The 21605-nt window shown below is 35.7% G+C and overlaps 1 protein-coding gene across 3 annotated transcripts in view; it reads left to right on the forward strand.

The window, feature by feature from the left end:
• RNF13 (ring finger protein 13) overlaps nt 1-21605 on the forward strand; it is a 139237-nt gene that overhangs the window by 38229 nt on the left and 79403 nt on the right. For 2 of the 3 annotated variants that reach the window (XM_090275754.1, XM_090275755.1), the window contains exon 4: nt 6797-6922. In XM_090275754.1, coding sequence (XP_090131880.1) covers nt 6797-6922 — 126 coding nt within the window. Of the gene's footprint in view, nt 1-6796; nt 6923-21605 lie in introns of those variants that run through there. The other variant, XM_090275757.1, reaches the window with a different exon arrangement.

A 21605-nucleotide genomic window follows, 5' to 3' on the forward strand; every position in this document is an offset into this window, starting at 1 on the left:
TATTTTGTCTTTCTATATCTATGTTCATGGTTAGAAAGTATTACTCATATTATCTGTTCCAAGGCAATATGGAGTTTTTATGTTATATGACTTAGAATACATGAAATTGTGTATATATGTACCACAAAATGATTTCAGCTTGTTCTAACTTTAAAAAAATATGTTAAGTACTGTAAAACGATTCTCAATTAGGTTGACAGGCACCTTTGGGAGAGGCATGTTAGTTTTGAATTTTTTAAAGATTTAAAATTATTTTTAGTACATGTGCTGCTGAAGCGAGCATGGTTTTAAATAAGTTTTAAAAAAATTCTCAGCATTCTAGTACTATTTCTCATTGTAAAAGTATTTAAACAGAAGAGAAGTAGACAGAGGAAAAAGGAAAAGCCTTCACCCCTTCATTACTTATACATATCAATCCCACTTTTCTATTTAGAGTTAAACATTAGGGTGTTATGTAATACTACAGACCTTTAGATCCTTTGTCTGAATATGTAGTGCTTTTAATTCCAAAATTTATAAACTCATAAAGTTTATACTTGTTTTTATCATTTGTTAGTTTTGCCAGAAACCTAATTTGGTTTTAGAGGGCTTCAGTAGAGCAGGTTAAATGTCTAGGACTGGTTAAAGAGTGGCGTTTTGTAGCACCTTTCTATTGAGTTTGCCAAAAAGTCCATATGGTTTTATCCATAAACTAAAAGACACATATTTCATTTTCACCAGTAACTTTATTGATTTGGATATTTTGATTATGTCGGCTATCTGCTGCATGGTATAACATAGATTGTTCTCAATTAATGTCTCGATTTGATCTCTACCAACTTAAGCTGGTTTACCCGACCGTGGAGCATCGTCCAGCGAGAGATCTCCAGCATGAAACTTTGCAAAACACCCTTGACACATTAGATCAGTCATAGCACCTTCTCTATACACTGCACAAATCTTTTTTTTTGCATTTCAGTTGTGTTTTTACCTTTGTTGAAAGAGTAAAGTGTAATATGCCAAAAATACTGTGTATTTTCTTCCAACTTCAGTATTCAAATGCCTACACAAAAACTCACCAATTTTGATAAGTTCTTTAAATGCACACTGATATGGCAGCTGTCACAATACAATCTAACAAAATAGTTTCAATTGAAGTTAAAGACACCTAAGCGCTACTAGAGCCATCTTATGGAAAAAACCAAACAAACTTTTTGGCCAACCCAATATTTACTAGATGGGATGCTGCCTGATACATGAGTTGTGGAATAAAGCCAATTAGATCTTCAACTTATTTTTAAAAAAGAATAATTCCTATTTGTTGTTATATTGGTCAGATCATGTATAGTAGTATGGTCAGTTTTTGGCACCCAACTGAAATACAATGAGATTTAAGAACCAAGACAAACACCACTTACTCTGTTACTGCTTCCCATAGTTAGAATGATTTGCTCTGTTCTGTGCAGTTGTGCTACATGCTGCTTATACTTTGTTTTCTCTTATATTATTGGACCTGTTAGTTCTTTTCAGATATTACTTGGGTAGACTCAGTCGTATCCATTCTAGTACTTAACAACTCTCTCATGAAATGCAACCAGTGTCTTCAGAGGGTGGTGTTAAAGGAACGTACTATGATACGAATTACAGTTAAAGGATGTTTTGCTGAGTAAGAAAGAGGAGAGTAATCCCTTACTATTGTAAAAGAGGAATTAAATGTGTCCTCTATGTGAAAGTTACTGGTAGATTTTGGAAAATGATCTAATAAAGAATTAGAGAAAAGGGCAATAGATATTTTAAACATTATAGAAAGTTGATATAAATAAAATCACCTGTCTCACATTAGGAAAATGTTAGCTAATAAAATCTGATTGATCAGTATAACTTTTTGATATAGGTTTGAATGTAAGAATTTGACAGAAAGGTTGACAACATCATTTGAAATATTTGTACCAAATTTTGGAATCAGCCTTAATTGCCTTTTAGATTCATTTTTGTAAATGTTCATTCCTGTTTTTGTTATCCATTTTGTTCTTCATTCAGGTTTTCTTTGTGTGTGTGTGTGTGTGTGTGTGTGTGTGTGTCTTGTGGAGGCAATGTAGCATAGTGGTCGAAAGCATAGGATCTGGAATTAGACTTCATGGGATTGCATACTTGCTATGTGTAACCTTGGGCAAGTTACTTTTTTTGAGACTTAAATTCCTCATCTTTAAAATAGTGACGATAATAATAGTAGTTACCTCACAGGGTTGCAAAAAATGAACTGAATTAGAACATTAAAGGTATAGTACTTGACACACAGTACTGGGTGCCATGGCTCAACAAATGTTAACTGCTTGATGTTACTGAATTATTAATTATTAATACATAACTTAAGGTATTCAGTAAGAAAACAACTTATCACTTTTTTTCTTCCTGCTTTTACTTTTATACTCTACGAAGGCAAAGATGCACTGCTGCCTTGCATTTAGAATTTTTGCTGAATTATTGCTGCATATACTCTTCTTAATCTTACTCATTTTATAGTTTGACATTCAGTGAAATTTGAAGGGAAGGGAAGTTAAGGCTCTTTTCAGCCTGTAACAGTCTTTTAAATGAAACCACTTTCTTGAATATTCTAGCTCCCTTTCTTTTAAAATTGATTTCTTATTTTAGACTTGTTTTTCTATTACAGTTGTCTCATTTTACCCCCAAGTGCTCTCCTGTATCCCGCCCACCCCCTTGAATATTCTAGCTCTTTATGACTTTATTAACCAGTGTAATATATTAACGAAAGTAATTTTTCCATAATGTTTACCCTGAAATAATGCAATTCTGAATACCTTCTGAAACACTAAAGCAAAATTATATTTGTATGATTTCTATGTTTAGACTATTTCAGTTAAAAAGTGGTAACCCAAGCCACTGTGGAAAACTGCTTCATGATATTTAGTAAAGCTTAATACCCTGTGATCCTGCTTGATATCCTATGCTTCTACTTCACTGTACTTACTTCACAGACATATACATGTGTTTATGAAAAGACTTGTAGTAGAATGTTTATAACAGCACTCTCTGTGATATCCCCTACCTAGAATTTATGGAAATGCTCATCAACTGTAGAGTAAATTTTGGCAAATTCACACAACATAATACTATATAGAAATGAAAATGAAAAGTCTACCATGTGTATCTCAACAGTATGCTTTCTTAACAGTAGAATTGAATCTCACAAATACAGTACTGAGAGAAAGAAATCTAAAAGAACATTTACTGTATTATAGGATTCTGTTTATGCTGTGTCAAATTAGGCCAAAACCAATATAAGCTCTTAAAAATGAATGCAGTGATACTGGTATTGGGTTGGAGAGTAATGAATGGCAGGGATGGTGAAGGGAACTTCTGCAGTGCTGTTATTGTTCTGTGTCCTGATACAGGTGAAAACTCATCAAGCTGCAAAGTTCTGTTTTGTGCACTTGGCTTTATGTACAGTCATTAAAGCTTTTAAAAAAATCAACATATTAATATATTGTAAACTTATTGCATTATACATTTAATGATAATTGAGGGGCCAGTCTACATGCACTACTTTTGTCCAGTACTTTGTTTAATCACCAGGGAATTACAAGAACAAAGAGAAGAAAGGTGGGCATCCAGTTTCTGTATCTCCTAAGCCTTGGTAGTTTTCTTGGCCTTCCTACATAGTATTGGCATGAAGTACTCCGGTCATGAAATGTTGATCATGGATCAAGCATCATTTTAATAAGAAGGGTTTGGCCGTAGAGGGTGATGCAAGGCATGTGGTCCTTGCTTAAGGCAGCACCTTCTTGGCTACTATTTGAGGGACTTCTGCCAAATTAATTGGTAAATCCCTTTTCTCTTCTTCGTAGACTTTGTGGATGAAAGAAAGTAAATTTGCATTTAGTTCTACATGACTCACATCTGAGGGTAGAATAGTTTAGTAAGCTATTTTAGCAAGTTACTCTTTTTTGGCATAATCAATAGGAAAGATAATGTTTAATAATTTAAGACCTTTTTAAAGAATTCAATTTTTCATTAATGCTGTTACAGTCGTCGTCGGCAGCCGTCCGTCTCGAGAGACGATGGTGTAGCTTCTTAAGAGTCTATCTGCACCGCCGAGAATGGCTGTGCAGTCCGACTCGGGAGTGACATGGTATCTGTCTCCTCCCGTGTTGAATCGACATCTTGTGATGACGCTGAAGCTACAGAGCCTGGGCAGGGTAATATGGAGGGTCTGCTGTTGCCCATGCAGCAGACCCCCCCTCTCTTCGCAGCTGAAGGGTCCAAGGGAAAGACGGAGTCGATACAGCTTGGGTTCAGGTGCGCCGCAGGAGTTGCCGGTGTTGACTACAACGTCAAACCGCCTTAGGGACTCCGGCTCCGGATTTTCTGTCGGGGTTTACTCCCTTAGCCTTTCCCCTGAAGAGGTATGCCGCAAGGCAGCGGAGGTTTTTTGGAGTCAGAGTTTTCCTTCTCTGAATGCTGTTACAGTATCCCTCACTTATCATGGGTATTATGTTCTAGACACCCCTGCCCCCCGCGATAGGCGAAAATCCGCAAAGTAGGAACTTTACATTTATTTTAGTACTTATATGTATTTTAAGGCTTTATAAACCCTTCCCACACACTTTTAAACCATTCTCAGTCCCTGATTAACCTTTCTTCCTCCCTTATTAACCCTTTCCACACTTTTATAAACACTACTTATGTTCTTAAACATATTCTACACTCTTAAACCTATGTAACTTTAACAACATACGTATATAGTACTGCAAAATCCCGTGATATGGTGAAAAATCCGTGATAAATAATTAAATATAATATTTTTAAAAATCCTGTGATACAGTGAGGCCATGATAAGGGAACTACGATATAGAGAGAGACTACTGTAGTTTTTTTTGTTTGTTTGTTTTTTGTTTTTATGTACTTTTAGCTTGTGTGCATTCTTACATATTTTAAGAAAAATAATACATCCTTGTCATAACACATTCAACAATATAGAAATAATTAAAAGCATAAACTGCTCTGACTGGGGTGGTTCAGTGGATTGAGTGCTGGCCTGCGAACAAAAGGGTCACTGGTTCAATCCCCAAATATGCCTGGGTTGCTAGCCGAGCCCCCAACCACACATCGATGTTTCTCTTTCTCTCTTTCTCCCTCCCTCCCCCCCTCTCTAAAAATAAATAAATAAAATCTTTAAAAAATTATTAAAACAAAAACCTTTTAAAAGTTCCACTTACTCTATGGTTTGTACATGCTATAAATTTACTGCTTCTCAGATACATTTATTACTCCATGTTTTAACATCTCAGAAATTGGGATGTGTTTTTCAATTGATGTCCAACAGGTGGCATTCACAATGGTGCTGTCATCCAGGACACGGGAAATTTGCCGTTAGCTGCTCATGTTGTCTTCACTTCAGTTGAGTTATATGCCTTAATAATTCTACACAGGTTCAGTTTAATTGCTGTTATAAGTGTCTTGAAAAGAACTGTACTATGTGATTTGGCATTAAAGGACAAAGTGTGTGTGTGTGTACATAAAGGTGCAGAAAAGGTAACAAGGTGTAAATTTAACCTGAGTGAAGTAAATATCATTGTTGGATTGAAAACCACAGTCCTAGTAAAAGCAAATGCTTAACGGACTCAAGAAGGCGAACTATTCTATGAGTAAATTAAGGCATGTTAAATTTTATTTCTGAAACATGTGTAAAAGCATTCTCTATCACAAGCTAATGAGTCAAACTTTAAGGCAGGAGAAATCGCCAAGTCCTGTCGAATAGATGGTTGGTGTGACCAATAAACCATACAGGTTTAATTGGTTCATTTTCTATTATAAATGAATTTAATAAATTTGATCATCTTGATGCATATATTCAGTGTTTTACATCTGTTGAGAGTCATTTGGTTTTTCTCTTTTAATCTATTAATATAACATTTATATAAATAAATTGGTTATTAATGTAACATTTTATATCAATAAATTGTAGCTATTAACATAATTAACATTGTATGTTACCAAATACCATTTATTAATATAATGTAATCTTTTATATTAATGTATTATAATATAACATTTTATATTAATATATTTTCTGATGTGAAAACTATCCTGTAGTTTTGAGAAAGCAGTTTGCTATTTCTTTTTAAATTAATAATTATCTTGTGGCCATCTTTTCAGTTTGGTGTATATAGATTCACCTTTTTTTTTATGGCTTTATTATTTTTCTATTGTATGAATATATTATAATTTTTTAAATGGCTGCCTTATTGATGCTCATAGTTTCAAGCTTTTGCTATTAAAACAGTGTAGCAGGGACCATCTTTCTACATATATTATTAACTGAGGTTAGAGTTTCTATAGAATAAATTTCTAGAAATTCTCTGCATTTTTATTGTTTGATAATATAAAAGAATGTAAAAGTTAATTTTAAATAAAAATAAGTAATTGAGACTATAAAAATGTTTATTTTATATAAGTATTTGCTTGGTTTAGAAATGTCAGTCATTGCTGAGAAATACGTACCAACATGCTAATAATAGTGGTCATCTTGGGATAATAGGCTAATGTGTGACTTCTAAAAAAACTTTTAATAGCAAGAAGAACTTACTTAAAAAAATAAATGCTTATGAAACCAAGTACTATGGAGAAGTTCCAGGATTGTGAGCAATTGGAGGGTAAGAACTGTTGTGCTGCCAGATAATTCATCTAACATAATGCAAAACACATAAAACAAATTCAAAAGATGTTTATAGAAGCAAGTTGAATTTATTTTTTTTTAATTTAAAAGAGAAAAAACTTATTACCAATTCTTTTTCAGGGTTTTTTGATTACCTCAAAACCAGAGAATGCCTGTGAACCCATTGTGCCTCCACCACTGAAAGATAATTCATCTGGAACTTTCATCGTGTTAATTAGAAGACTTGATTGTAATTTTGATATTAAGGTAATGTTTGCATTTCAATTTTTTTGTTACTGTTTGTTTAGTTAGTATCTTAAATACTCCCTTTTTTCAGAAAGGATTTAAAAAGTTTATATAATTAATTAAGATTAAAAAATGAAAGGAGTGAGGACAAAAGGAAAGTGAGATGTCAAAGGCAAAAAATATAGGATCAGGTTTACCTGAGTCTTATTCATTTGCTACAAAGTTTTATCTAAGCTTTTTTTTTTTTTTAAAGATTTTATTTATTTACTTTTAGAGAGAGGGGAGGGGAGGGAGAAAGAGAGGATATGAAACATCAATGTGTGAGGGATACGACACTCAGTTGCCTCTCACATGTCCCTGAACTGGGGACCTGGCCTGCAGCCCAGGAACGTGCCCTGGCTGGGAATGAACCGGTGACCCTTCAGTTTGCAGGCTGCTGCTCAACCCATTGAGCAGTACCAGCCAGGGCTATCTAAGCTTTTAGTGGGCAGTACAAAGAGGAAGACACCACCAGTTTCATGATTCACAGTTTTAGTATGATTGACAACAAACAGATTGACTAGGATATACATAATTACTATCGGTTCTAAGAATTTCCAGGTTGTTGTTGGGCATCTTTGAACTGTGCTCGAGAGTGGAATCTTGTCTGATCTAATCTAGGAATGGATATGCTAACCTTTATAATTTTATGTCTTCACCTTTCTCCTGTACCTATATCTGTATCTATGTTGACATTGGGGTTTCTCTATTGTAATAAGCTGATACTGTTACCTATATAAAGTTTGTTCTCGCCAGAGTGGGTTAAGCTGGTGTTTCAGATAGTAAAAAGAAGTTTGCATAGTGCTTCTCTCATTATCCTCAGCACTACTATAAAGGAGTGGATTTTTTTGGATACTTTCAATACTGTTTTTACAAATCTGTCGTTAGTCTGTGCCTGAATTTTGTCTCTGCTCCTTTCATTTCATGAAAGAAATAACACTTCCAAAATAAAATTATTAAAGGAATAAAAATAATAACTGTAGAGGGGTTTAAAAATGTAGGTATTGTTACTATTGTATATAAATTCCAAACCTAAAGTCCCAATTTATTTCCCAATTAAATGGGAAATAAATCAGAGCTTGAAGTCAAATATGGGAGATTTCCTACTCTTCAGAGTTCTTATATTTATAGTAGTTTGATTTAAACCATTTAAAGATTTGATCCAGAACTAAGCTATAATATAGATTGTTCCAACAGAAATGAAATGTTATTTGATACTTCATTGATTTCTTGCCTTAAAAAAATTAAAAATAAACTAAATGCCGATTCCAAGGTTTATTACACTATTATGCTATGTAATTTTTTTAATCCTCACCTGAGGATATGTATATTAATTCTAGAGAGAGAGGAAGGGGGAGAGAGAGAGAGACAGACAGACATCAATGTGAGAAAAGCATCAATTGTATCCTCTGCACACCCTGATTTGGGATTGAATCTGCAACCTAGTTATGTATCCTGACCAGGAATCGAACCCACAGCCTTTTGGTGTACAGGACGATGCTCCAACTGAGTCACCTGGCCAGGGGCTGTGCTATATTATTTTTGCCTCAGTTCAGTTTTTGGGAACTAGAAACTAGAATACCTTTATTTTTTATTTTATGTTTTCTTTCTTTTTTTTCTAAATATTTATTTTAAAAAACGTTTTAAGTATATTTTATTGATTATGTTGTTACAGTAGTTCCAATTTTTTTCCCCTTTGCTCCCCTCTGCCCAGGACCCCGCTTCCCTCCGGCAATCCCACCCCCCTTAGTTCACGTCCATGGGTCGTGCATATAAGTTCTTTGGCTTCACCATTTCCTATATTATTCTTAACTTGCCCCTGTCTATTATGTACCAACCGATTATCCTTCTTAGTCCCTGCACCATTTCCCCATTTCACCCCCCTCCACTTCCCAGCTCATAACCCTCCAAATGATCCCCATACCTATGATTCTGTTCCTATTCTGGTTTGCTTAGTTGGATTTTGTTTTTATTTTTTAGATTCAGTTATTGACAGTTGTGAGTCTGTTGTCATTTTAGTGTTCATAGTTTTGATCTTCTTTTTCTTAAGTCCCTTTGACATTTCATATAATAATGGCTTGGTGATGATGAACTCCTTTAGCTTCACCTTGTCTGGGAAGCACTTCATCTGCCCTTCCATTCTAAATGATAGCTTTGCTGGATAGAGTAATCATGGTTGTAGGTTGCCTTTCATCACAGTGAATACTGCTTGCCAGTCCCTTCCTGCCTGCAAAGTGTCCTCTGAGAAATCTGCTGATGGTCCTATAGGCACCCCCCTGTAGGCAGCTCTCTGCCTCTCTCTTGCTGCCCTCAGGACTCTCTCTTTATCTTTCACTTTTGGCACCTCAGTCATGATGCATCCTGGTGTGGTCCCCTCTGGGTCCAGCTTGCCCGGGACCCTCCATACTTCCCAGACCTGTATATCCATCTCCTTTGCAAAATTTGGGAAGTTTTTCTCATTTTTTTCAATCCTTGCTTCCTCGTTCTGCACTAGTTTACTGTTTTTTTTTCTTCCTTATGTTCCAAATCATTGATTTGAACCCCAGTTTCCTTCCCTTCACCATTGGTTTTGTGTGGATTTTTCTCCGTTTCACTTAGCATAGCCTTCACCTCTTCTGTTATGGGTTTGCCGTACTCAGGCATATCTGTCAAACCTGTGAGCATCTTTATCAACAGTGTTTTGAATTCTTCATCTGTTAGGTTGGCTATCTCCTTGTCACTTAGTTCTCCCACTGTAATATTGATCTGTTTCCCCTTTTGGGCCATACTTCTCTGTCTCCTCATTCTGACAGGCTCCTGTGTTTGTTTGCCTCCATGTCCCAGGTAGAGCTGTTGATCCTGTTATATTGTAAGGGGCGGAGCCTTAGAGATTCATTAGTATAGGGCGACCTGTTTCACCACGTTGTGGCACTGTATATGGAGGAGGGGTCCAAAATGGAACAATGCCATCAGCCCCACACTCGCCCCTTTTCCAGGCACTTTTCCCACTTCCGCACCAGTCTGGCGCCCCTCTAGCTGCTGCCATCATTCCCAGAGTGGGTGGGTCTGTGGACGTTCTAGGACCTTGGGAGGCCTTCAAACAAGCGGACTGCTGAGACCGGCAGTTTCTGCCTCCACCCCAACTACCACTGGTCTGCACAGTCAGAAGAAATGAGGCTTGATTTTCCCTGGTGCTGGGACAGTGGGCTGCGAGGTCCGGTGAGGAGCTGGGAATGCTCCCCAAGTGTCCCTCCTGACTTTTTAAAATGTGTGACTGTGCTTTCTGCTGGCCTGCCGCTGCCACCGCTGCTGCTGCTACCACACTGCGTCCTCTCCGCCCCGGCTCCACCTCTCCTACCTGTCTGGATGAGTATTTCTTCTTTATATCTTTGTTTGCTGGACTTCCATGCAGTTTGATTTTCTGGGACTTCTGGTTGTTTCTAGTTTTGAGGTAGTTGTGTTTCTTCTTAGTTGTGGAGGGAGACTCAGTATATATGTCTATGCCTCTGTCTTGGCTGGACGTCCTACTTATATTTTCTTTTTTAATTTAATATAATTTTTAAATTATATTTTATTGATTATGCCATTACAGTTGTCACAATTTTCTCCTTTTGCCACACCCCCACCCAGCACCCCCACACCATTGTTCATATTCATAGGTCATGCAATAAGTTCTTTGGCTACTCCATTTCCTATACTGTACTTTCCATCCCCATGGCTGTTCTGAAACTATGAATTTGTACTTCTTAATCACCTTACCTCTTCATCCATTCCCCCCCCCCCACCTGGCAACCATCAAAATGTTCTCTGTATCCATGATCCTATCTCAGTTCTTCTTGTTTGCTAAATTTGTTTTTTAGATTCAATTGTTGATAGGTATTTATTGCCATTTTATTGTTCATAGTTTTGATCTTTTTCTTAAATAAGTTTCTTTAACATTTCATATGATAATGGTTTGGTGATGATGAACTCCTTTAGTTTTTTTCTTGTCTGTGAAGCTCTTTACCTGCCCTTTGATTCTAAACGATAGTTTTGCTGGATAGAGCAATCATGGCTGTAGGTCCCTGCTTTTCATGAGTTTGCTATTTCTTACCAATGCCTTCTAGCCTGCAAAATTTCTTTTGAGAAATCAGCTGACAGTTTTATGAGAACTCCCCTGTAGATAACTAACCGTTTTTCTCTTGTTGCTTTTAAGATTCTCTCTTATTTTTAACCTTTGGCATTTTAATTATGATGTGTCTTGGAGTGGACCTCTTTGCATCCATCTTGTTTGGGACGCTCTGTGCTTCTTGGACTTGCATGAATATTTCCTTCACCAAATTTGGGAAGTTTTCTTTCATTATTTTTTCAAATAAATTTCCAATTTCTTGCTCTTTCTCTTCTCCTTCTGGCACCCATATGTTGCAAATATTGGAATGTTTGAAGCTGTCTCAGAGGCCGCTTACACTATCCTCATTATTTTTGGATTCTTTTTTCTTTTTGTTGTTCTGAATGGTTGTTTTTTGCTTCCTTATGTTCTGAATCATTCATTTAAGACTCAGCTTTATCCACTCAACTGTTGTTTCCCCTGTAATTTGTTCTTTATTTCAGTTAGTGTATCCTTTGTTTCTGACTAAATCTTTTTTATGCTGCTGACATCCTCAGTAAGTTCCTTGAGTATCCTTATAACCAGTATTTTGAAGTCTACATGTGATAGATTGCTTCTCTCTATTTTGTTTAGTTCTTTTAATGGAGTTTTGGTCTGTTCTTTCATTTGGGCCATATTTCTTTGTCTCTTCATTTGGGCAGCCTCCCTTTGTTTCTTTCTATGTATTAAGTAGAGATGATGTGACTCCCTGTCTTGGTAGCATGGTCTAGTGTAGTAGGTGTCCTTAGGGTCCATTGACACAGCCTCCCCTATCATCCAAGCTGGGTACTCGAGGTTCATCCTTTGTGTGGGTTGAGTACACTTTCCTCTTGTAGTTGAGCCTTGGCTTTTGTTGGTAGATCAATGGGAAGTATTTACGCAGGCCAGTCAGCTGCAAGGACTGGCTGTGACCACTGACCACCAACCTTTGCACTCCGTGGAGAGTCATCTGTACAGGGCCAGGGTGGTGGTGCTCTGACATCGTCCGTAGGTGTTTACTGGGTGCACTGGCTCTGGCATTTCCTGGGTGGTGCAGGTGAAGATCAGCCCCTACCTGTGTTCTGCCTGGGGCTACCCTGCCTGAGCTATAAAACAGTCTGAGATGGCTGCTACTTACGCTAGGTTTAGAGAGTCCCAGGTGAAGCCAAACTGTGATCCAAAACTTGCTGCTGCTAGTGCTGGGCCTGGGGCCACTTAGCAAGAGGTACAGGAACTTAGGGCTTGTTTGAGAGGATTTAGGAAGTTGCAAAGTATGAGTTAAGACCAGCCATTCATATGCAAAGGCCACTATTAACAGCTTGGGTGGGCCTGTAATTTGGGTGTGACGGAGCCTCAGGGGATCTCCAGTGTGTGGCAAACAGTGTTAGCCAGGTTGATGGAGTCTCAGATATGCTACCTGCCTGCCAGCTCTGGCTCTGAGGGAGAAGGGTTCAGAAAAGGGACAATGGCCTCTGCCTGCCTTTATGTCTAGGAGAAAGCCGTCCCCTAGCTCTCACATTTATTATGCCACTTTAGTTCCTCCCTGTATGCCACTAGTGCCCTTCAAACTGCTACCCGAGTGCTGTGGCTCAGAGGGATTGAGTCTGAGTACGTCTGTATGTGGGTTCTTTAAGAGAAACTGCTTCGGACTCCAGAAGTTTCTCCCACTTACTCAATTCCTGCTGGTTTTTGCAGCCAGAAGTTATGGGGACTTATCTCCCTAGCATTGAAACCCTGGGTTGAGGGGCCGGGTGTGGAGCTGGAACTCCCTGTTCCTGAGATATCCGTCCTGAATTTTTCTCCACCACTGTGGGTGTGGGACCGGCCTATTCCGAATCTGCTCCCCGCGTACCAGTCTGGATGGATGTGGTTTCTTTCATTCTGTAGTTGTTGGGCTTCCATTCAACTCTATTTCTGATGGTTGTAATTTTGATGTGGTTGTACAAGGAGGTGAGCCATGTTTACTTTCACCTCCATTTTGACCAGAAGTTCTTTTTTTTTTTTTTTTTTTTTTTTGTAACTTTATTTTTTAGAATGGATGAAAGGTGGTTCACTGCAGACTTTAGGGAAATGCTATCATTGGATATTTATTTTTGAGGTGGAAGCACAAGCCAGGAATGAATAGGTAGGCTTGTGAGGCCTTAGTGGATCCTCCTTATGTGCTTGAGTACTTTTAATGGAGTTTTATGATTTTGCTGTTATTACTCCATCTCATCTCTTTCCACTTCCTGCCTACTTGAAGTGTCTCAACTTGCTGTGCCATGCTGACTACACTTCTGTGTCTTTATACAACTATTTTCATTGTTCAAGATCTCTGTTCGAGATGACCTTTACCACTTGTATTTGTTTTATCATTTAAGTGCTAGCTGAGGATGTTAACTCCTCTGGAAGCCTTACTTTTCTTTCTACCCTTTGTGTTAGAATGAATCATTCCTTCTCAATGTACCACCCTTGAACTTTGTAAATACTTCCTTATTGTTCTTTATCACATTATTATATTTCATTATATATATTTCACTTATATGTGAGCTTACTGTATTTAGAGTTCATTTTTAATGATATTTATATATCTAATTTGTATCATAGTACATGGTAGGAGAGCAGTAAAGATTTTAAAATCAAACTGTTGTTTAGTAGTAAGCCTTCTACTTATTATATAGTGTATTCCTTAAAAAAACACATACATGCGAAAAAACATGTAGAAATATTTCAGTTGCGGATTCTCGTCTTAGAAAGGAAAGTGTTATCCCTCACTATGTAGTACTTTGGTGTAAAATTGATTAAATGTAATGATGATAAAGATTGTGACTGTAACGGTCTGAGAAGTCTCACAATCTGCTATCTTCAGGCGGAAGAATAAGGAAAGTCAGTGGTGCAGTTCAGTCAAGAGTCTAAAGACCTGACCAGCGGGGGAGCTGATGGTGTAAATCCTGGAGTGCAAAGGGCTATTACTCTAGCTCATCCAGAGAGAGAGGGAATTTGCCCTCCTTTTCCTTTTTGTTCTGTTTGGGCCCTCAGTGAATTGGATAATGCCCACCCACATTAGTGAAGACTGATCTCTACTCATTGTATTGAATCAAATGCCAATTTCAGAAACCACCTCCCAGACACTCTACAAAATAATGTTATATTAGCTATCTAGGCATTTCTTAGCCTAGTCAAGTGGACACACAAAATTAACTATTATACTGTGTTTTCAGAATGTAAATTAGTGGCTGATAATTCACTTTGTGATTTAGTAAACTCATTGTCTGTTGATGTGTAAAATTTCTAACTTGGATTATAAAGGACAATTCAAGTTATGCCAGTGCATAAAAATAAAATGTTTCATAAATACACAAAAATAAGAATTATAGGTCACCTATCAGAGTAGTGTGAATTGATAAGAATAAATTCATTGTGATTACTGGCAAAACAGCTAGAATCTCATCCCAGAGAGAATTCTTTTCCTAAGGGTAGTTGCTATTAGCTTTATTAGCTATACTCTTCAGATACGAACTCTATGGCTGTATTTTCTGGTTGTTCAAATTGATGATTTATACAGTTTTATATGAGGTATTTCATGGAACCTAATTATTTACAATTTATAAGTACTTTTTTTCTGAATTGCAAATAAATAGTTCTTTATGGATAATAAATAATGGTTAATTTATGTATAGCTACAATTTTATATGAATGCATTGACTTGTAAAAAGAGAAAACTCATTTCCTATTTCCTGATGTTGCAAACTGGTATCAAGTACGGAGAAAAGCTTAATTCAGCACCACACAGAATGCTGCAGTTGATTGTAGTTGTATGGTTATTTTTTTGCCATGTTTCCTATCCAAAGTGACAGCTAAATTATCTCAGACAAATGAGAATTGGCTCTATCTTACAAAGCTTTCCTTGGAGAAAGGAACCCTTTTCATTGAAGACAGCACATGACAAAAAATTAAATAAAATTTTATCAAGATATTTCAAATGATTAATGGTGGTGGGTATTCTTGGGTTTTATATTTTATAAACTCTTTAGAAATTTTTTGAAGATGAATATTGTACTGTAATTAAGGAAACCTGGGCATCTCTTATTTCTTCCTTAAAAGTAAATGAAGAGAAAGTTGTGTGCTAAAATAAAGGAAATGGCAGATTAAAAACTATGTCAAGTGTTTTGTGACCTAGAGGTAACAGAGATAGGCAAGTCAGATAGCAGACAATTTTTGCAAGGTAGGATATTGCATTGTTGGTAACATTCTAAAATAGAGCACTTAAAAAATAGTTTTTTTCTGTTGGGAGAAGCACATCTGAGGTGACACAGCAAAATGTGTATTTAGAGGCAGTATATGGATATGTGGAATGTCCAGAAGGCCAGCAAGAACTATTGATCACACATCAGCTGTTGTTTTGAAAACAATCACTTTTACTTACACTGAGAAAAACTGTATCCTCTGAAAAATAAAGCTCTTTAGAGGAAAAGTAAAACAATTAATTTTATTTATCTTTGTATAATGCTGTTCTTTCCTGTGACTTGTATTAGCATCCCCATGGGAAATATACCATTTAAAATTTTTTTGTAAAACTACCTGGATATTTCAAGAACATTAAAATAATCACATGAAATTGAACTTTTCAGAACTACAAATTTATATGTTTATAACCAAATAAAATTAGTCATCAGAAATCTGTCCATTGTCATTATAGTCCAGTTTATTTTCGTCATATGGTTTTATGCAAAGTCAACTATTTCTTCGATTTATTTTTAACTAAAATCTGAGGAAGCTTGGTAAACAGAAATGGTGCAGTGCATGTACTTCTGCTGAATTTTATTTTCATCTTATGTGCTAACAATTATTTTTGAAAAACTTTGCTGCAAAGCCATATAGGTTATCATCAAGAAGCTGAAAGGACAGATACTGTTTCCTCCATTTTTATTTTTTTGACATGAATTTGCATTAGGATTGTAGATAAGGAATATGTTCGTACTCATTTTCTGTTGGAATGTGACTTTTACAAACTTGGTTGTGGTACAAACCCCTACTTTACCTGACCTTTGACTTTCAGATCACATCTGTACTGCACCTGTCCCCTCAACCTTAACCTTCGAGAATTTGCAAGTCACTGTACATGCTGAATAGTCTCTCCCTCTCTCTTGGTTTTGACCATGTTCTTCTTTAATATCTTCCCTCTGCTTGTCTGTCTGGAAAATTGGACTTCTAGGTCTAAGATGGAGTATCATCTCCTGTCTGAAACCTTTCCTGATTTTTCTCCAAGGAAAAATAGATCACTTCTTTTATATAGTACTTACTTAATCCTATGTCAGTTCTTTGGAGGAAAAGATAATGTTTCAGATTCTCTAGTTCTAGTGCCTAGTAGTACATTGTATGGCACTTGGTAGATGATTAATAAATATTTGCTGAAGAACTAATTTAGAAAACCCTAAGGGCTTACAATTAAATTTAACTGGATTAGGAAATAAATTATATTATTTGAACCTTCTATTGGCTTCATGTGCACTTCACTTAATGCTCTTGGGTATTTTTGAATCTACGTATGTATTTGTCCCATAAACATTTTTCTCTAGGTCCAAATGTTTTATGAGAATTTAAAAAGTTACCATAAACTTTGAAAAGATTATTTGGATGCTTATTTATTTTAAATAATAAAAATAATTTTTTTCAAAATTTCCAGAATTGCACTTTTATTTCAGTAGTACTAACTAAGTAGATATGACCTGGAGTAGAAATTAACCTCTGCAAATTTTCTGAAAGTCATTTAATGTCATTGTTTAATTTTTCTTAACTCTTCTCTATACTGTACAAAGTAATGTATAACACTTGTTATTAATCTACTTCAGAATTATGTTTAAAAGATTCCACTAAAAGAATGTGTCCAAGGATACTTGGTGGATGGAAACATTTCTACCCATATATGGTTCAAACAGCTTTGTGCTACTAATTAGCTAATTTACTCATCTATTATTTTCCTTCCACTCTTTAATTGATTAACCTGACTGCATTTTAATAATTAGGTTTCTTTATACACAAAATCAAGATATTCATATTACTCAGATACTCTGTAAATGATGAATGTCTAATTAAGGAGGAAAGATGGGACCTAATGGAAAAGGGAAAGATGGCTTATATCATTGAACCCCTGTTAATGGGAATGAAGTGTCATTAGAGCCTAATACTGTCTTCTGTGGAGTAGCTCTTCTCATGGCCTCTAGTGATACCAAAATAATGTGAGGAAAGAATGGTATTGGAACGGGATTCACTCTTTGCAGTTGTCTCAGGTTGGTAGAACTGCCCAAACCCAGTGTGTATAGCCAGGATGGTCAGAAGAGTCCAGGCTTCGAAACCACCCAGTATCTGTGTTATGCTGGTTTTTACTTTTTATCTTACTGTGTTTTGAAACATAGCATACACAGAAAAAGTATTTATAATGTATGTATGTACAATTTGTAGTGAAATGAATATCAGAGTACTCATCACTCTGCTTTTAAGAGAGACCTGTTGCTTATTAATATTAAAGTTAAGTACTTCAACCAGACCAAATTAAAGACTTTATTAGGTAATTTCTTCATCTTTTAGATTTTATTAATGTACAGATTATATTAAACTAGTATTATCTGCTTTTTATGAAGGAGTTTCCTACTTGCAATATTTTTACAATAATTTCAAATGTTTTAATAAAATGATGTTAAGTGTACCATAAAGTGATTGCTTATTATTAACGCTGCTTATTTTCTGTCTTGTGTTTGAAAAAGCTTGTGATGGGAAAGAATTTTTGCTGAGACCAGGGCAAACCCCAGCAGTAGAGTACATTTCCTGTTTCTTTATGTAGATGCTTTTCTTTTTGTTCCATAATATTTATTGTTTTTCCCTCTCGCTTGATTCTAGCCTAGAAAACTCATAAGTTTTATGTTTTCTTACTTGAGCGCTTTAGAGTAGAGCTTTTGCTGTAGTGCCTAAGAACACCAAAATGAATAGGCATAAGGGAGGCATGTAATCAGAGATTTGCCACTGGGTGGCGCTGAGCATCACAGTTCTTATTGTAATTGCTCCATCAGTTATTTTCCAAGTGCAGTAGGAGTCCCTGGCATTCTTTAGAAATTCCCAGTAGGCTGATAGCAAGTTCAGAGAGTTATTATTCTTTTGGTGCACAAAAAGTTCTCCCGTCAAGCTTTATTTACAATGGTGGGTGGGTTGAAATGGAGCTTCTGCTGTGTTAAGATGAAAAATAATTAAGATTTGGTTGGATATGAATCCTATCAGCATCCAAAAAAAGTGAACTTAGATCAGATTCTTCATTTTAATATGCACTTTAATATACACAGGTAGCTAGAGAATATTATATACATACTTTTGTTAAACTTAAATTGCAATTCTGAAAATTAAATATTTAGGTAGCGTTTAATGTAGTTTGTTTTAACTGGTACAGTTCATTGTAAAGTGAAAGTTTTTTTTTTAAAAAGCATCTTTACCTCAAATTAATAACAAACATCAGAAATAGCTGCCCACAAAGGTTTATTTGGATTTTCTTAATATCACTAAGAAAAAAGGATTATTTTAGCTTTAATCTTTAGGACTAATCATGTGTCAGATAACAATATTAAAAGTTCATTGGAAACAGCCACATTCAGAGACCTATTAAACCTAATGACTTTGATTTTGTGATGGTATGTTGCAGAATATTATTGTTACAGTGAGTGGAAAAGTACAAATCTCCTTTCTGATTGCAGGCAACCTACAGCACATTAAGAACTCACTATATGAGCGGGTTTCAAACTTTTTGACTGGAGCCCACACTAAGACATCTATTTTTACTCATGCCCCAATATATAACAACACACAGCATATAATAAAGTTTTATGATACAATACCTTCCTGTAGTTACTTATGATACTCTGGCATATGAATTTTCTCTTTACTTAAATATTTACCAAGATACACTAATTTATTTTATTGCCCACAATTTCACTGCCCATATATTTAAAAATTACTTTCCCATGTACTAAAGATTGACTTTAAAATGCTGTCACTGAGTCCTGAATTGAGCACTGGCCTGTGAACTGAAAGGTTGCCAGTTTGATTTCCAGTCAGGGCACATGCCTCAGTTGTGGGCCAGGTCCCTGCTTGGGGGTTTGCGAGAGGCAGCCAATTGATATTTTTCTCTCTCACAGGTCCTCGGTTGGGGGTATACAAGAGGCAACCACACATTGATGTTTCTCTCCCTCCATTTTCCACTCCCTTTCTCTCTCTCTGAAAATAAATAAATAAAATCTTTTTAAAAAATGCTGCCACTGAAACATAAGAAAGTCTTATTAATTGATTTTTAGAGTTCCAGGGATTCTGGCTTCTGTTATCTATCTGCCTTAAAAAAAATAACTATGCATACAAATACAGATTTTGCTGGACTTACCAAATTTTTTTCCAGTGAAACAAATAAATTATCTCTAACCTAAATAGACATACACAATTGTAAAGTGCCTTTAAAAGGTGAACACTCTTAGAAGAACACCTAAAATAATACCACCATAATAAATATCACAAAGCTTCAGCATTAAAATCATATACTTTTCCTAAGAGTTTTTCTTGAAATTTTTATGTACTTAATTTTTTTTTTAAGTTTAGAATTATTGGGTTTACTTCTGTTTCTTTACCAAGGGTGGAGTGAGGCTAGAATGACTGTTAGTATTCTACTGGTAGTAAGCATGCAGAGAAGGGAAGTGATATTGACATTTAACATTAAGGAGAAAAACCAGCTAAAGGTCTGGTGAAGCTGTTCATGATCCCCAAGTTTCGGGAAAAAGTCAAAATACGCTTGATGCCATTTACTTGAGAAATCTGGGAAAATGCAGAATATCACAGTAAAATTTTTATCCACAATGAGAGAAGTAAAATTTCTGCCATCCTTTTAAGGAGGAACTATTTTTGTGGAATATGTCTTGTTGGGTAGGCTGAATGGACAGTTAGCTTAGTGTGATTTAGTTTGATTAAACAGGTATTTATGTGAGAGAGATTCTCATGGGCTTGGGATATATACAAATAAACAAGGAGTTCTTTCCTTAAGGAACATAAAGTCTGGCATTCATAATGCTCTAAGTGTTATCAGATCTCTGTTTTTCAGGGTGATAACAAGTTTAGCTTTCTGATAATTAATGTTTAAAAAAATAATAATCTTTGTAATTTTAAGGTAATACTTCATAAATTATTACAAAATCAGTTTTCTAGTTTTGTGATTTTCATTTATCTTTAAGTGTAGCAGAATTTTATTTTGTCTCTTTGAGAAATGGTGAAATTAGTTCACATCTATTTTATTAATGAACCATGGTAATTGAAATTTATTCTATTTAAAGTCAATTATGTGATCCTGGCTTGACTAAAATGTATCAGGTTTTCAGAGTACTCAGATGGGTATTAAAAAAATAATGCACCCAAGACAAAAACTTGTGATTTATATAACAAAAAGGAAAGTGTAGGTATCCTGTTGAATTTATCATTGTTAGTAATTCTCAAGTGTTTTGTCTTAAATTATTTTAAAATAGCCCCTTCTTATATGTCTTATGATTTTCTGTTTCCCATAGCAGCAATTTCCTATATGTCCACAAAATACAGTTATCACACTTAGGAAATTTAATATCAATAAATACTATATGTAAATAATATAGAGTATTTCTCTCTCTATATATATGTATATACATAATACATTTTTAGATAGAATATTCTATCCATTAATATAGAATACATGTTTACATTTCCTAATTGTCCTCAAATTGTCCTGTATATCTCTTTTGTTTTTAAGCATTTCAGAATTCAGTTATGGGTCACACATTGAATTAGTTGACCTGTCTCTAATTTTGCAATAGTTCTTGATCCTTTTTTCCCACCTTTCTACTTCTGTGTTTCAGTTTAGATAATTTTTATTGCTTTGTCTTTAGTTTTGCTGATCTTTTCTTCTGCATTGTCTAATCTTCTGTTCAGCCCACCTCGTGAACTTTTCATTTCTAATATAGTGTATTTCTTTTCTAGAAGGTTTATTTGCATCTTTTAAAAAAGTTTGTGCTAGTGTATGTATGTATGTATATATCTTCCATTTTTCTCAATGTTATATATTTTAAAAAGATTTTGTGTTTTATTTATTTTTAGAGAAAAGGGAAAGGAGAGGGAGAGGGAGGGAAACATTGATGTGTGAGAGAAACATCAGTGATTGCCTCTCATACATCCACAACTGAGGATTTGGCCCACAACCCAGGCATGTGTCCTGACCAGGAATTTGAACCAGCGACCTTTTGGTTTGCAGGCTGGTGCTTAGTCCACTTAGTCACACCAGCCAGGGCATTTCTTTCAAATCCTGGAGCATAATTTATAATTTTATTATTATTATTTTTTTATCTTCACCGAGGACATTTTTTCATTGCTTTTAGGGAGAGAACAAGGGAGAGAGAGAAACACTGATGTAAGAGAAAAGCGTCGACTGTTTTTTTTCTGTGTGTATCCAGACTAGAGATCATAGCACCCGGATGGGGGATCAGACCTGCAGCTGTTCATTTATGGGATGATGCTCCAACCAGTTGAACTATACCAGCCAGGGCCATAATTTAT

This window comes from Furipterus horrens, unplaced genomic scaffold, assembly GCF_987537825.1.
Source record: "Furipterus horrens unplaced genomic scaffold, mFurHor1.1.pri manual_scaffold_1, whole genome shotgun sequence".
Lineage (NCBI taxonomy): Eukaryota > Metazoa > Chordata > Mammalia > Chiroptera > Furipteridae > Furipterus > Furipterus horrens.